The 18,608-nt window shown below is 32.6% G+C and overlaps 1 protein-coding gene across 1 annotated transcript in view; it reads right to left on the bottom strand.

Annotated features, from left to right (window-relative positions):
* Positions 1–1,886: 1,886 nt before the first annotated feature.
* Positions 1,887–18,608, bottom strand: part of LOC126886038 (hapless 2) — a 39,836-nt gene continuing 23,114 nt past the window's right edge. The window contains exon 3 of the mRNA XM_050652872.1: positions 1,887–3,633. Within this exon, the coding sequence (XP_050508829.1) occupies positions 1,928–3,633 (1,706 nt within the window). The 3' untranslated portion in view covers positions 1,887–1,927. The remainder of the gene's footprint in view (positions 3,634–18,608) is intronic.

Here is an 18,608-nt window from a genome sequence, read left to right as displayed (position 1 = left end):
TTTTCCATGCTTTTTTCAGCCCCAATTTTCTGGATCACAATGTTTACCGAGCCATGACTGAATCTGGTGATACAGTCGGACTCTGTGGAAACGGGTTGCATCTTGTGTTGGAGAAAGTGAGAAGAGATTAAATGCATTTTTTGTCACTGTTTTAGCGAATCGTTTGTATCTCAGGGTTTCCAGAGAATCGTCTTTATTTCCGCCATATAAAGAAACGAAAAACGTTCGCCGATAACAGTGAGTAAAGATGGCTCGACTTTCCCACTGACAAATAATTTTCCCCAGAAATTTCTTACAAATAAAATAACCACCACTCATGCTTACCTAAACACAAAATGCTTATCTAATCACAAAAATATAAATTTGACCCATAAGACTCTTAATACTTAGTATTATCTATAAAACTCAAAATACTTATCACAATTTTTAATACGACTGTACGTGGCCAAATTGGTAGCACAACTGTAAGAATAAGTTAAGTAGAGGGGGATTGACTGCTGTGCCATAAAGGATAAATTATAATAATAAAAGTAATAGCAGGCAAATATTCAGTCCGGTACGGAAGAAAAATGACGTAACTGCAAATTTTGTAAATTCTGTTTATTGCGCAATTAACTTCTAAAATAATATGTAAGGGTGATACAAACAGACCGAACTGTAAAAATGTGCTGAGCCACTATAGGGTAGTTGAGTCGTTACTGAAATACGCGCTATATTAGATCTTGTTTCAGATTCATAATGACGCAACTGTAGATAGGGTTAAAAATGGGGCGATTAAATTAAGATAATGAAATTCGAACCAATATCGATGAAAATAAAAGCCATCGTTGTCAAAAAACAAACGCCATACCGATGCTCCTGGACGATTACTCTTCATTTAATCCCTATTTTAAATATTTAAAAATCGTTTTTGTTTGCTCTTCTGAAGAATTTTGCGGTTGCGTTATTCTTCTTCCGGACCGGCGAATTTGTCCTCTAACAACTTTTTGGGCTTCTCTATATGCTTAGGGTTCTAAGTTTTATAGTTGGGAGGAAGGTCATAAATAGATTAATAATAGCATAGGATGTTAGGATCATAATAAATTGTATGAACAAAAAATATATAGACATAAAATTAAGCCTAACGTTTTGTTTTTATTGTATGCCTATGAGCATTCGAGAATCTGGTCAAGTTTGGAGCGCTGTAAAACCTAAATAAATAAATAGAATTAACCAATTGTATAGTGGAAATTGTTCGCTGAAAAACCCTCTACAAAATTGCTGTAATATTATTTTATTGTAAAATGAACTAAAAAAAGTTATAACCTCCAAAAGGAAACTTGTAAAAAATGTTTACTTATTTTTGTTTATATCTTTATTGTTGGTCACTTGACGATAAAAATTAATAGACACAAAATTGTAGAAAATTTAATTTGCTACATGCTATGTTTATTAGATTTTCCGTAGGGTTAGTAGTTTACGAGATATAGCGCGAAACCCCTTTGCACCCATTTTCCAAGATGGCGGCCAGGGGACAAGGGTGGCGACCCCAAAAACTTGAACTTAAGCTTTTACTGATCCCCTTTACGCATTAAAAAAATAAAATTAACTTCTCTAACAAATGGCCTAAAAAATGTAACATTTTAATGGACTAGAGAAGCAGAGGTTAAGAGGTGCTTAACCGAAAACCAGATGACCGATGGCTGAATCCAGCATGGCTGTCTAACCTAGAAAGAAGAAGACAGACTTTAGGATGAACCAGAAGAAATGTAGGCAGATAGTATAGTCAGCCAAGACCGACTATTGGTTGTAAAGCTACAGAGTAATTAAGTATAAGTAAGGCTTAATATGATTTCCGTACATGAAAAAAACTCAAAGCTAAAAACAAACCCAATAACATCATGTTTCAATATTATATTACATTAAACAATTTTATGTAACATATGACTCAGTCAGATTTTTCTGTATTTAATGGTTTCTTGTTCGAAATTTGTAAACTACTGTTTTTCCTTACAACAGCTACACCATGTCGACAGTAACAACTATCAATTTTTATCGTGTCTGTACTTTTGTTTGAGAAATTACTTTTGGCAATAATGCAAAACACACAGAATGGGTATACAATAAAAAACATTATATTTATACAAAATTCTGCTTGAATCGGTATATTCCTTACTCTGACTCCAGTAACAGGATGGATTGGCCAATCAAATTCATCATAAATCACTCGCATGTGGCTTATGTCATTTTCATGGTATTTGTTAATTTTTCTTGGCAAATCCAAAATTATATCTAAGCCCCATATTCCAATGGGTATAAAACATAGACCTAGTAAGGCTTTAATTGTACCCATTACTAATAGTGTTAAACATAGGGTAATTATCACGTACATCGTCAAAAATACTAGATAATCAGAAAACGAATATTCCATTAACTGAAGAGAGACCGGCATACCACCTTGTAGCCCGGCTGCGTGGTAAGCCAACAAAGATAACACTTTACATTTAAGACCATAATCAGCAGTATAACAACTACACGAACAATACCAAATGCAAAAACATCGATCTTGATGTCTTAATTTAATTTTCCTAACCGCTATCAACTCTTTTTTTAAATTCAGCACTTGCAAGCTGCAAATGAAATTACTGCTTGTTAATGGGCAGTGAATATCCAACTTGAAGATATGTTGATGTTGAGGAGCTATTAATGCTGGCATAGATTGTATATGGCTAAAACTAGCAGGTAGACTTAAAGGGCACTCAGTTAAAACTATGTAAAATATACTAGATTCTAATCCAGAATTAAATACCTTGGCGACTATAGAAGTTTTTTGTGAATCTGTGCCGTCAACATATATCTCTGTTAAAGCTGCTAAACTGCTAGGTCTTAAAATAGTATTGTCGTCATCTTTTATTTGCATTTCTAAGGTACTTAAGTAATTTTTTGTAAAAAAGAATGTCAAAGTTTTATCTTCTTCCTTACTAGCAGTCAAAGTATTTTCAAGCAATACTCCGTAATTTTGTAAAAAATATTTTCCCTTTTTTCCTTTAGATTGCTGAAAATTATCTTCAGCCCACATTTTTAATGGCTGATTTTTAAGACAAGAACCTCTTGGTAATTGACAAGCTTTTAGTTGCTTAGCAAATGCTTCATATCCTACTCCAGCCACATTACACATTCTTCCATTTGGTTGCACTTTATTTGATGGAACAACCAAGTACTCGTCTGCCCCTCCATGAACTTCTGGGTGGTTTTCTATATCTTCTAAATTAGATGTGTCAGGAATAAGAATTTTGTGGAAATTGTAATTTAAGCCAAAGTCTGCTTCGTTTATTTGTGGGGCTATATAGCGAATAATTATTGAATCATCATCGTTATTATAATATCGTGTGGAAGTTCCAATTGTTATTAAATTTTTCTTTGTCAGGTCGCGCCACTTAGATCCAGAGTCCAACGTATTAAACTTTTGAAATATTTGTACGGATAGTAAATGTTTTATTACAGGTTTACGAACACGGTACACATAGTACCATAGATCGGAAAATTTAAGACAATGGCTACTTGCATGGTACGCTTGGGGATCCATATTAGCAGGTGTTTGTTGGTCGCTACAATCTTGGCCTCCACGTGGTTGTGTGTATAGTTTTTCTCCACCTACAATAAATTATTTTAACATTAGTTTATATAACATGACTTAGATACAAGTATTCACTTAAAGAAAATATTTAACAGAAAAAAGCTTCAAAAGATAAATACATTATTTACTATTGTTTAAATTATAACTATTATGTATATTATACAGGGTGTCCCGAAAAGATTGGTCATAAATTATACCACATATTCTAGAGTCAAAAATAGTTCGACTGAACCTAACTTACCTTAGTACAAATGTGCTCATAAAAAAAGTTATAGCCCCTTGAAGTTACAAAATGAAAATCGATTTTTTTCAATATGTCGAAAACTATTCAAGATTTTTTATTGAAAATGCACATGTATCATTCTTAAGGCAGGTTCATCTTAAAACAAAATTATAGTGAGATTTGTTTACCCCATAAAAATTTTATGGGGGTTTTGATCCTTTAAACCCCCCCAAACTTTTGTGTACATTCCAATTAATTCATTATTGTGGTACCATTAGTTAAACACAACGTTTTTAAAACTTTTTTGCCTCTTAGTATTTTTTCGATAAGCGAGTTTTTATCGAGATGCGGCTTCTTTTTTAATATATTTACATAAAATTTTTATGGGAGTTTTGTTCCTTTAAACCCCCCAAATGTTTGTGTACGTTCCAATTAAACTATTATTGTGGTACCATTTGTTAAACACAGTGTTTTTAAAACTTTTTTGCCTCTTAGTCTTTTTTTGATAAGTCACCTTTTATCGAGATGTGGCTTCTTTTTCAAAATATACCTAAAAATGTAAATTATAAATACATTTTCAGATTATTCATAGGTCTTTATAATCGTACTTAACCATATACAAATATGTGGTGGATTCGATAAAAATTCAAAATATCTCGATAAACACTGGCTTATCGAAAAAGTCCTAAGAGGCAAAAATGTTTTAAAAACAGTGTGTTTAACTAATGGTGCCACAATAAAAATTAAATTGGAACGTACACAAAAGTTTGGGGGGGGGGGGGTTTAAGGGAACAAAACCCCCATAAAACTTTTATGGGGTACACAATTTTTACTTTAACTTTTATTTAAGATGCTGCTGCCATAAGAATACCACGTGTCCATTTTCAATAAAAAATCTCTAAGAGTTTTCGATATATGAAAAAAAAAATCGATTTTCATTTTGTAACTTCAAAGGGCTGTAACTTTTTTTGTGTGCACTATTGTATACAGGTAAGTGAGGTTCAATCAACCTATTTTCGACTCCAGAATCTGTGGTATAATTTATGACCAATCTTTTCGGGACACCCTGTATATCTAGAAATATACACATCAGAAAAGTCTGGGGATATTTTTGAAAAAGAGACGTAATATCTTCTTTAATGGTAGGGGAGCAAAGTATGCTAAATGTGCAGTCACTCGAGCGCTGTGAGGACCTATTTGGTTGTGATTATTAGGTCCTAAAACCAAAAATTAAGTAAAATTTTCCATTTTAGTGAGGACTTGCCATTTTTTAATTTAATTTTCCATTTCCAACAATCGTATTTTGCGATTATAGCGCCATCTGTCCATAATTCAAAAAAATGTTTCGAATAAAAGTTACTTATTTTTACGTAAAGAATCCAAATCTGTAATAAAAATTTGGGGTTCCTATTTAAGATTTTAAAGTAACCCCCACCCCACCTTCTTGGGGGGGGGGGGTCGTGTTTGGTACCATTCGGTAGACTTTTCAAAAATATAGAATAAGTGTATTTTGCAGTTTTTCGATCTGATGTTTCTTTTGCGAAATATCGCGGCATTTGTATTTAAAATTTACCCCTCACCCCTCTCCGTGGGGGGTCATGTTTGGTATCATTCGATAGATATTTGAAAAATATTGAACACATTGTTTTTAGTTTTTAAGTTTGACGTTCATTTCGCGAAATATTCGCTTTTTTTTGTGACTTTTTGACTTTTTTTTTGACTCACCCATTTCCTTGAATATATCGTCAGATTTTTGAAATATACACTCTTTTATGTACTTAACTTACCTTATCTTAATCTGACAATTCCGAGTACATATTTTTAAAGATATTTTTTTTCAGGCCCCCCTTAACGAACTTCCCTGTGTTAACCTTCCGATGACCAACCTTTTTTTGTTACACGGATGACTAAGGGGGGGAATGACCCCAGGTCAAAAATGACAACAAAAAAATGAAGTTTTTTTTTTTGAAGTGAAAACTTCTTTAGGTACGTTGTGCACTTTTTGGATAGGGGAAAAAGCATTGAATTCGTGACCGTCATCGCGACCTTCATTGCGACCGTCATCGCGACCGTCATTGCGACCGTCATCGCTTATGCTATATAGTATGTGTATGTATGTATATCGCACACCTAGTTCAATTGTGCCACAACTGCAAGAAATTCGAATTTTGGGTTGTAAAACGCTGTAAAATATTGCCTATATAATGGTCCATCTAATTCAATACAGCCTGAACTAAAATATTGTTTTGGATAAGTATAAAGTAAGTTACTTCGGTATTTCACTGTAGGGTTTTTGGAGGTTTTGAAAATGCAATATGGCCATAACTGGGAGATGTGGCGATAATATACACTGCCACAATACAACCGATGTAATTCAATACGTTCAATATGGCCACAACTGCAAAAATCAAGAGAGATGTGGCGATAACATACACTGCCACAATACAACCGATGTAATTCAATACAGCCACAACTGCAAAAATCAATTGCTTTTTTCATTATATTGCCGCCGTATCTCCTAGGTATCGTTTTATAAATGACTTTCTTCACAATGCAATATCGCCATAACTATCAAAATCATAATAACGTTTTATTTTTAATAAATTGTAATAAGATCCAGCGAATAACTGTATAATATACTACCTAAATTGTAATTTCAAAGCCAGTCATTCTCAAAATAAATTATTTACAGAATTATTTACATTTTTGCTCATTTCTCGAGAATATTGTGTTTTGCACTTGTGGCACTATTGAACTAGGTGTGCGATATATAAATTGTGTAGAGGTATTTAAATTTAAAATAAATATAAAACATATTTTAAGATGGTAAAAAAGGATTTATTTCGCGACCATCATCGCGACCGTCATCTCTTCGGCTAAATAAATTTTGTACGTATATACATTATGTGTATGTATATATAAATTGTATAGAAGTATTTAAATGTAAAATAAATGTAAAACCTATTTTAAGATGGGGAAAAAGGATTTATTTGGCGACCGTCATCGCGACCGTCATTTCTTCGGCGAAATAAATTTTGTACGTAGGTATGTATACTATGTGTATGTATATATAAATTGTATAGAAGTATTTAAATTTAAAATGAATGTGAAACCTATTTTTGGATGGGGAAAAAGGATTTTTTTTGGCGACCGTCATCGCTACCGTAATCTCTTTGGCGAAATAAAATTTTGTACATATATTTATTATTTGTATGTATGTATAAATTGTGTACAAGTATTTAAATTTAAAATAAATGTAAAATCTATTTTAGGATGGGGAGAAAGGATTGATTTCGCGACTGTCATCGCGACCGTCATCGCTTTGACGAAATAAATTTTGTACGTATATTATAATAATGTACGTATAATAATAGTAATATTATTGAAGTAAAAACTTCTTTAAGGACGTAGTGCACCTTTTAGATGGGAAAAAAGCATTGAATTCGCGACCGTCATTGCGACCGTTATCGCTATAAATAGTGTAGAAGGCACGCAACGCGTATATAATATTGGTATAACACCTATTTTTGGATGGGGATAAAGAATTGATTTCGCGACCGTCATCGTTTAGTCGAAATAAATTTTGTATGTATATATATTATCTTTTTCTTCAGTCTGTTTGCATTCACTCCTGGACAAAGGCCTTCCCATGAGTTCTCCATTCTTTTCTGTTTTGTGCTATTTGGTGCCAGTTTCTCCCCAATTTTGCTTTGATGTCGTCTAGCCATCGTTTTTGTGGTCTTCCTCTACTATGACTGTGCTCGCGTGGTCTCCAATGTACAATGTTTCTCCTCCACGTTTCGATGTTTTGTCGTGCCACGTGTCCTACCCAGGTCCGTTTCATTTGCATTTCAATTTTTCCAATTACATATTCCACTTGTAACAAAAAGAACTTCTGTTGGAGTGATATACTCCAACAGAAGTAATGAAAAAAAAATGATTACTACTTATCACTCAATAGTTGTGTCTATATTGAAAATAAAAATGAAGGGGCTTCAGCAGTGAAGCCGAAGTCGGAAAAAATAAAAAATACTACTTTGCAGTAGTACTGAAGAAAGGGGAATTAGAAGGGATAGAAGTAGAAGTGGGAAGAGACAGAGGCAAACTGAATAGAGTTGGCTAGCAAGAGATGCAAGAAAACCACTTGACACTCAAGGATGGATACGGCTCGTTTAACAAAAATGAGGAAACTTCGGTTGGAGTGAAAGTAAAAAGAAAGATATACTCCAACAGAAGTAAGGAAAAAAAGAATGAAGAACTAATGGGACACTAAATAGTTAAATGTAAGCTAGGTATAAAAATGAAGAGAGAATGTGGGGTCTGTAAAGAAAAGGGTGAAGTGGCTTCTACGTTGAGAAGCCGCAATAGGAAAAATACTACTTTGCAGTAGTACTGAAGAAAGGGGAATTAGAAGGGATAGAAGTAGAAGTGGGAAGAGACAGAGGCAAACTGAATAGAGTTGGCTAGCAAGAGATGCAAGAAAACCACTTGACACTCAAGGATGGATACGGCTCGTTTGCATGCCTGTCGAAGAACAGTAGCTCTATGTAGATAGTAATGATGACTAAAAGGTGAAATAATAAAATAAGAATAATGTACTGAAAATGAATGAAGATGAGTAGTTGCTAAAGAAAAACAAGATAAATAAATCTAACAAATCATGGGCGCCATGAAAATGATCTTCGACCATTTTCCCAGGTATCTTATACTGCTGTCAAATATTAAATATATTAAATCTGTAATAATGAACATAAAGGAGTAATAAAATAATTGATATACAAAATAAATAAATATTTATTAACAATAACTACTAGATTTTTGACAATCTCTGAGTTACACAAAACATATACCGTGACTCTAACATGACAAAAGTTAGACAGAAGGTATATCTAAGATAACAACATTATTTTCTGTTATCTGTTACAAAATTACAGGTATAAGTACCTCTCACTAACATAGAGGGTACAACTCACATGAGTCTTCTACCAAATGGTTATAGTACGCTTGCTACGTACAACTAAATGAAACTGACAAAGATGAAAATACTACAAATAAATAGGCCCAAGCCTCACTAAGAGAAAATACCATAATGAATAAATAAAGTTAAATATAAAAATGAATAAAGTTATAGTAATGAAGTAATTAATACCGAAACGATGACCTAAATTAACCGAGAAAATGCAATGAAATAAAGTAACGACGAATTAACCGAACAATCGAAATAAAGCGAATAACAATAAAATATTTGGGAAACAAGCAAGTAATATTACAAAATAAATTTACCCGAATTACATAAACCAGTATCAAAGCAATAATAAAGTTACGTATTTTTTATGGGAAATAAGCCACAATTTTACTAAAAAATGAATTTATTAACGTTTCGAAGCCCAAATCGGGTTTCGTTGTCCAAATACAAAATACTATTAAAATAAAACAAACATGTTGTTGCTAAGTAAAAAAAAAAATTCTTCTAATAATTTATTTAATCTGACTCATTTATATTGGCAATTCAGACGTATATTATACATTTTAAAGTAGAAGATTTTAAAATGATATCGCCAATATTTATGAGTTGCGTTCCTGGGACGACTTTACTAAAAGATAGTTCATTCGATTACATGAAATCAATCCCAACTTAAGAATATCCGTCGCAAAAAAATCATAGCATGTGATCTGTCTTTAAAAAGACGACCAAATGCAACGATGACAGTAAAATTCTCGCGTTAGAGATTCCATAGTAAATCACGAGGGAAAACCAGGAAAAAACCTCGTGATACTATCCCGACATCGTAAGTATTTGGTCTTACATTTAATCTACCTTCAAAAAACTAATACCAAATTCTGACTTTAATATGTTTAAATCATAAATAATATTAATATTACATAGATATACAATAAGTAATACTAAAATATAAAATTTGTACTAACTCGATATGTTATTGACTTACTAATCGTGGTATTTTCTTTCTATTGACTTCCTCTTTCAGTATGGGTAACCACATCCTACTGCATTCTACCGAGGAATTTGCGACACAATTGGTTTCATTTAGCATAATTAGAGCCGCTTCTTTGATTTTTCTCTTTTTACTATCTGATTCTTTCAGGACTATACTTGAATCTCTCCACTGAACTCTATGTTCATTATCCCATGCGTGTTGACATATCTGAGATCTATCAAATTCTTTGTTTTTAATATAAGACTGATGTTCACTTATTCTAACGTTTAATGGTCTTGATGTTTCACCTAAATAAAATTGTTCGCATTCACAAGGTATTCTATAAATGCAATTCTTTGTTCTTTCTTGTTCATTGTTAGGTTTAGTTTTAGATAGAATAGATCTCAATGTGTTTGTTGTTTTGAATGTTGTTGAAATGTTGAATTTATTTCCTATGGTTTTAAGTTTCTCGGATAGTCCTTTTATATATGGTATTGTTATTTTCCTCGTATTATTTCTTGTGAATGTTGTAGGATCCCGTTCTAAGTTGTTCTGTTCCATTCGATCTAATCTTGTCAATTCCTTATTTATAAACGATAAAGGATAATCATTTTTTAATAAAACAGATGTTAAACGGGATCCTACAACATTCACAAGAAATAATACGAGGAAAATAACAATACCATATATAAAAGGACTATCCGAGAAACTTAAAACGATAGGAAATAAGTTCAACATTTCAACAACATTCAAAACAACAAACACATTGAGATCTATTCTATCTAAAACTAAACCTAACAATGAACAAGAAAGAACAAAGAATTGCATTTATAGAATACCTTGTGAATGCGAACAATTTTATTTAGGTGAAAGATCAAGACCATTAAACGTTAGAATAAGTGAACATCAGTCTTATATTAAAAACAGAGAATTTGATAGATCTCAGATATGTCAACACGCATGGGATAATGAACATAGAGTTCAGTGGAGAGATTCAAGTATAGTCCTGAAAGAATCAGATAGTAAAAAGAGAAAAATCAAAGAAGCGGCTCTAATTATGCTAAATGAAACCAATTGTGTCGCAAATTCCTCGGTAGAATGCAGTAGGATGTGGTTACCCATACTGAAAGAGGAAGTCAATAGAAAGAAAATACCACGATTAGTAAGTCAATAACATATCGAGTTAGTACAAATTTTATATTTTAGTATTACTTATTGTATATCTATGTAATATTAATATTATTTATAATTTAAACATATTAAAGTCAGAATTTGGTATTAGTTTTTTGAAGGTAGATTAAATGTAAGACCAAATACTTACGATGTCGGGATAGTATCACGAGGTTTTTTCCTGGTTTTCCCTCGTGATTTACTATGGAATCTCTAACGCGAGAATTTTACTGTCATCGTTGCATTTGGTTGTCTTTTTAAAGACAGATCACATGCTATGATTTTTTTGCGACGGATATTCTTAAGTTGGGATTGATTTCATGTAATCGAATGAACTATCTTTTAGTAAAGTCGTCCCAGGAACGCAACTCATAAATATTGGCGATATCATTTTAAAGTCTTCTACTTTAAAATGTATAATATACGTCTGAATTGCCAATATAAATGAGTCAGATTAAATAAATTATAAGAAGAATTTTTTTTTTACTTAGCAACAACATGTTTGTTTTATTTTAATAGTATTTTGTATTTTGACAACGAAACCCGATTTGGGCTTCGAAACGTTAATAAATTCATTTTTTAGTAAAATTGTGGCTTATTTCCCATAAAAAATACGTAATTATAAAAATGCCACAAGGAAATAGCTTCAGAACAACATCAATAATAAAGTATTAAAAACCTAATTTTCTCTAGGCTTATTCCTGTGCACAAGAAGTTACCGTAGATACAAAGTTTGGGAACCAAATACAATAATATACAAATCTGTCATATTAAAAAAAACCAGTGGTAAACTAAATCTGGAAAAAAAATTAATTAACATATTGCATTAAATCAAATGTCTGAAATATAAAAACCAAAGTTACTTAATGCACAACACTAAATGTTCCCAAACGAGATTGCGGTTGCATCCTAGAAAATGAGCATCACGATGATGCGCCTCCATGCCCCCCGTAGGCCCAGGTGGCAGGACGAAAAGGAGCTGGAATGTCCCCCAAAAAGCTTGTTCCCAAAACCCCAATAGTGACTTGGCTGTGGTCGTGGTTGGAATCGACGCCTTCCAGGTGGTTGAAGGATTTACATGGTAGGTTCTAATATTTCTCCCCAAATGGCTAAAAAACATTCCCAGTTTTAGTTTATTTTTTTCACTCGAGCATGTGTGAATAAAAAACAACAGAAGAAGTAATGAAGAAGAGGTTTTTAGAATGAACAGCAATAAAAAACATCAATTAGCAAGGCTTATCAGATGTAAGAAGATACTGTGTGTGACCTTGATGTAGTATTTAAATACAGAATATGATATTGGGAACAAAAGATTATAGGATAATTTTATTGCCAGTGTGATATGAGCATAGCATTATATTTTTTTATTCACAATTTATGAAATATTGGGTGTGGACTAACTTTAAACTTTACTACCCCAAAAAATTACGACTATGAGAATTTTCTCCGAACACATATTACATACAGTGGAGTGATTAAGAGAAACCAAATTAAGAAAGAATATTTTAAAAGAAAATTTATGTAATATCCCCTAACCTTTATATGTCAAAAAGTTATTTACCGGATAGGTCAGTTGTTCATTTACTGTCCCTCTAGAAACTCTGGATGGATTCTGGGAAAACCACGGGATACCATTTTTACTTCAGTGGGACTGCATTTTTTTTTCCAAATATAATGGCTTAAGGAATGAAACCTTCCGCCATTATGGAACCAAGTTCGTCGAACGAATCCTAGCACACTTCACAGCCAAGTAACGGAAAACCGAAGATCGCTTTGTCAAATTTTCAGAACGATCAGAACGTCAACGACCACGGAACACGAATTAAATTCACCAACAGAGGCGTAGAATGTTCCGTATAGAATGTGACGTCACGTAAATATTTAATTACGACAAAATTAGAGGATTTAATTGCGCGATCACGAGAAAATAATTAAAAAGAATAATTAAAGCGCTAAAAATGATATTATAACGGGTGGACCGTTACAATCCCCTCCTACTCGGGAAAAAAAATTTTTTTAAACAAAAAATTTTTTTTCTCACTTCAAAATATTAACAACTAAATTTACAATAGTCTAACAATCCACGTTGATTCGCAAGCTTACCACTAAGCATAAACTAATGGTCAGGGAAAAATAAATCAATACATGACTCAAACTCATACTAAAATGTTACTATGTTACTCTCTGCTACCAAATATTAACACATTATTGCTTAAAAGTCAAACAAAACTAAATATTGCACTAAAGTTCATAATAATGCTAAGCGTCGAATTGAGCACTAAAACCAAAATTGAACTATCCATGGACATCAGATTTATAAAGGGTATATCCAAGGACGGAACAACCAGGAAAAGGTGTGAGCCAATTCGCACAATATCAAAAGTAAATGTACCAAAGTGAATAAAAAAAAATCAGTAACTAAAATAAGTAAAGAATTGAACGCTTAATCCAAAATTGAACTAACAATGGACACCAGATTCATAATAGTATATCCAGAGAAGAACAATCAGGAAGATTTATGGAACAATTCTCACCAATGCCAAATAATACCAATAATAAACATACCAAAGGAATCCAAAACTCAATAACCAAAATAAATGTGGAATCGGACACTTAATCCAAAGTCGGACTATCAGTGGACACCAGATTCATAAAAGGCATATCCAAAGAAGAACGACCAGGAAGATTTATGGACCAATTCACACCAATACTAAACCACATAAACAGATCAGGTCTACGTACACCCACATCCGGTAATACGAACCTATCCAACCAAATACACAAAATAAATGAAGAATCGGACACTTATCCAGAATCGGACTATCAATGGACACCAGATTTATATAAGAGCATATCCAAAGAAGAACGATCAGGCAAATTTATGGACCAATTCTTACTAATACTAAATATACTAAATTATTGGATCCAATGGTAACTAATACTGAACAAAATAAATAAATTAGGTCTACATACACCCTCATCCGGTAATATGAACCTATTCAAACTAAGTAATCCAAAATAAGTCAGTACAAATATTGCTAACAGACTAAGTAACAGAGAGGTAACCAAACTAAATCAAAAGTAAGATAAATACCTAAAGTGTATTGACTAAAATATTATAGAAACTTCATAACTTATTCATGCTGGTATTCACTAACTATAGCATGTTGCTACAACAGATGTATGAGAATAACCAGACTCAGATAAAGTACCAATAATGTAAGAATAAGTAAGAAAGAAAACAGAATGAATGGTGAACTTACAAGTTCTATGGCACTATGATAAATAATAGGAAGAAAAAAAAATATGATAAGTGATAGGAAAAAAATGTCGAGAACAAGCAACCAATTTTAATTAAAACTGCAAATTCATGCGTTCTCACATACGTGGAATTATTCAGGAAAGGTTCCAGAATCTGAATAACAAAACTAATGCCTAAGGAAAGAAGTGGGAATATAGGTCTGAAGAACAACTCATTTGTCTAAACACTCCAAATACTGAGTTAACGAACCTACTGTGTACATATAGGGATGGCCTAAGCATTGATTTATAAACAAGTGCGCAAGATATTTATCCATGTTTATCCATCAACTATCAAAGTACGAACATACTATGAAGTAAAAGACCTAATATGAACTAAATACTTCCCTATCTAATGGTAAAAATGTAACTGGAATAATTGGACTAATTACAGAAGAATGGTTAGGAAATGTGGCCAACATTTCCTGACCAGAAATATTATGATGAAAAAAAAACATCTGCGTACTCAGCCATGAAAGACATAGATCACGAAGTCAATCGAACAGCAGTGATCAGTTGCTGAGCAACAACCTCGAACCCACGCATTCACAAATCAGAGTATCAACAGAGTAATGACAAACTAGTCCAAAAGAAGAAATCAATACATACATCATCCATACATACCTACATCATTCATACATACATACATTATCCATACCTACATACATCATCCATACATACATACATTATGCATACAACCACATACCATGCATACATTCAGACTTAGAGACTTAAGAATCCGTACATACCTCAAACTTCCAAACTAATTCCAGAATCATAGTGTGTAGGATATAAGGATATAAATTATTATAAAGTGTTTAAGATATTGGAGACAAATGTTAATAGAGTAACCCAATAACAAATTATAAACCACAACATCTTTCCACTATGGCAAATCCAAGAACAAGATATAGAAATAATATAAAAAAAATAGTAAGTAATCAAATATTCAAAATATAACACATAAACTGAGATATATTAGTGTACATTATGATAAGTTACATAGTTCCATACAAAATATCAATATTAAACCAACGTACTTGTCTGAGCTTACATATTGAAAAGTGCACCATTAATAATGCAACAAAATGATAAGCTCATAAACCAGAGTACTACATAATAATTAAATTAATAAATAATAAATTAAAAGTCATCGACAACAAAGCCAAAAGATGAAATCGAGTAATGTAGGTACCTGCACTACCTGATGATTAAAAACATTAGATTAAAATATAACAATAAAAATTGAGCTAAAGGCAAACCAAAGAAGAAATTGGCTCAACCACTGTTAAGTCAATCTTCTTCTGAGTATTGTTCTAAAACTTAATAGACAAATAAGGACTATTATCAATGCTTCTTAGCTAACAAAAAATTTATATTTAAATCTCAACCCAAAGCATCTGATTTATATAAGCATTATATTATGGTACCCTCCTTGATATAATATTATTATCAACATTAACAAACTAGAAGATGAGATGGATAATGGAACTACTTTACTATACAATAATGATTATGTTAACACTACCAATTAAAGAAAAAAAATTGGATGAAAAAAAATTGGATCTATAATCATCCGAACCATGCGAATTCAACGTATCATGTATAGAAGCTAATGTTCTGGACTGATATTGCTTTGTGGTGTGTGGCTGTCTTACCAAACAACCCAAATATCAAAAATAACAAATATAAAATATAATCTAAAGTTTGTAAGACAAATATACATCTGGAGAAAATATTAGCGACACACCAACAAATCAAAATGCCAGCAAAATATATAAATAATCAAATCAATAAAGTAAATAATGTACCTAAATCCTGAAAATAATTTCTAGTTAGGTGTAAAATATAACCATACTAGAAAAAACGTATGCATATAGTCAACGATTAATTGTACGTGCAAACATCCTACCATTGGTAGAAGGAATAAAAATTTATACTAATAGAACATAATGTCAGTTATGTATACTCAGTTTAAATACACAAATAAGTTTCCAATAAAAATACAAAATCCAAACTAAGATATGAGCTGTACCACTAAAACTAAAAATGAGGTATCGAAAATAAACTAATCGAAAACAAAGAAAAGCAGTATAAGTCTACCTGTTTAGTATTAATAAAATTTAAGACAAAAATAAATCAGAAGTAACATGTATACAAAGATATCAAAAAGGTAATAATACAGAAAATTCCAATAAAAGAAAAATGAACTAAAAGAACTACTGTCTTAGAACCATAAACGGTTGGCACCACGCATTGGGCAGCCAGTGTAACAAAAATAAGAAAACTTCTGTTGGAGTGAAAGTAAAAAGAAAGATATACTCCAACAGAAGTAAGGAAAAAGAAAAATAACTTGGTAACTAAATATAACTAAATAATTGTGTCTATATTGAAAATAAAAATGAAGGGGCTTCAGCAGTGAAGCCGAAGTCGGAAAAAATAAAAAATACTACTTTGCAGTAGTACTGAAGAAAGGGGAATTAGAAGGGATAGAAGTAGAAGTGGGAAGAGACAGAGGCAAACTGAATAGAGTTGGCTAGCAAGAGATGCAAGAAAACCACTTGACACTCAAGGATGGATACGGCTCGTTTGCATGCCTGTCGAAGAACAGTAGCTCTATGTAGATAGTAATGATGACTAAAAGGTCTTCTTCTTCTTCTTCCTCTTTATAAGCAATTCTGCTTGTTCATTGGCGGATTGATACCTCTATTGAAGGTTGTCGCTCCATATTTTGCGCGGTCGGCCGATACTTCTTCTGTCGATTGGTGATTTATCTCGTGCTATTTTGACCACACGTGTCTCCCCCATTCTGGTTATATGGTTGTTCCATTCTTTTTTTCTATTTAGTGTCCATTCGTTTATACACTGTACGTTACATTGTCTTCTAATATCTTCGTTCCTCTTTCGATCTCTCAGTGTATTTCCTGTAATTCTTCTCAGTACTCTCATCTCTGCCGTTTCCAGTAGTCTTTGTGTTGTGGCTGTATCGGGTCTTGTTTCTGATGCATATGTCATTATTGGTCTTACACTGGCTTTATAAATTCTTGACTTCATCTTAGTGTTAATATGTCGGTTTCGCCATATAGTGTTATTAAGGCATCCTGCCAATCTATTTGCTTTTTGTACTTGATTTCTCACTTCTTTGTCTAGGTCTCCGTAACTTGACAATGTAATTCCAAGGTATTTTACTTCCATTACTTGTTCAATACTGATACCATCAATTTCTATTTTGCATCTGATTGGTTCTTTACTGATTACTAAAGTTTTAGTTTTTTGAGATGAAATTGTCATATTGAATTCTTTTGCTCTTATGTTAAATCTGTGGACTAATCTTTGCAGACTATATTCATCTTGGGCTATCAATATTGCGTCGTCTGCGTAGCAGAGTATTTTTACTTCTTTGTTTCCCATTCTATATCCTCTTCCTTTGTTGACATTTTTGATGATTTCATCCATGATTAAATTGAAAAGCAGAGGACTCAATGAGTCTCCATGTCTTATTCCGCTGCCTATATCTACAGGTTCTGTAAGTTGTCCATCTATTCTGACTTCTATCTTGTTATTTTGGTAGATGTTCTCAATAGTTTTTATGATATCTAGAGGGATTTCTCTATTATACAGAAGGTGGATTACATCCCTGAGTCTTACTCTGTCAAATGCTTTCTTTAAGTCAATCAGACATAGAAATGCTGGTCTATTATACTCTAGTGATTTCTCAGTAATTTGCTTTATGACGAATATTGCATCTGTACACGATCTTCCAGTACGAAAACCCTGTTGTTCATCTGCTAAACTTATCCTCTGATTCATTACGTCTTGTAAGATTTTAGTTGTAAGTTTTAGGGTAGTATTTAACAAGTTGATACCTCTGTAGTTCTCTGGCTGCTTTTTATCTCCTTTTTTGAATAGTAGGATTAGTTCGCTCGTTCTCCATTCTTCCGGTATTTTACCGTGCTTTATGATTTTGTTAATTAATGTTGTTAATTGTTCTGTCATTGCTGCTCCACAATATTTCAGTAGTTCGTTTGGTATTCCATCCTTACCTGCAGCTTTTCTGTTCTTCAGCTTTTCGAGTGTTTTTCGTACTTCCTGTGCACTTATATTAACATCTTCATCTGTGGTAATTTCTGGTGTTTCCGGTTGTAGCATTATTTGTTCTTCCTCTGCATAAAGCTTTTTTAGATAGTCAATCCATCTATCCTTTTCTATGTGTTTTGGTTCTATTAGTTCCTTTACCTCCATTCTTTGACCTCTTATAAAGCGCTATATTTCCTTTTGGAGACCATAAAAATCATGTTCCATTTCTTTCGAAAAACGTTCCCAGTGATCGTTTTTTATTCTTCTTACTACTGAATGTGTTTCG

This window comes from Diabrotica virgifera, chromosome 6, assembly GCF_917563875.1.
Source record: "Diabrotica virgifera virgifera chromosome 6, PGI_DIABVI_V3a".
In the NCBI taxonomy this organism is placed as follows: domain Eukaryota; kingdom Metazoa; phylum Arthropoda; class Insecta; order Coleoptera; family Chrysomelidae; genus Diabrotica; species Diabrotica virgifera.
Note: the sequence above shows the minus strand (reverse complement) of the source record. Positions and strands in the feature narration are given on the sequence as shown.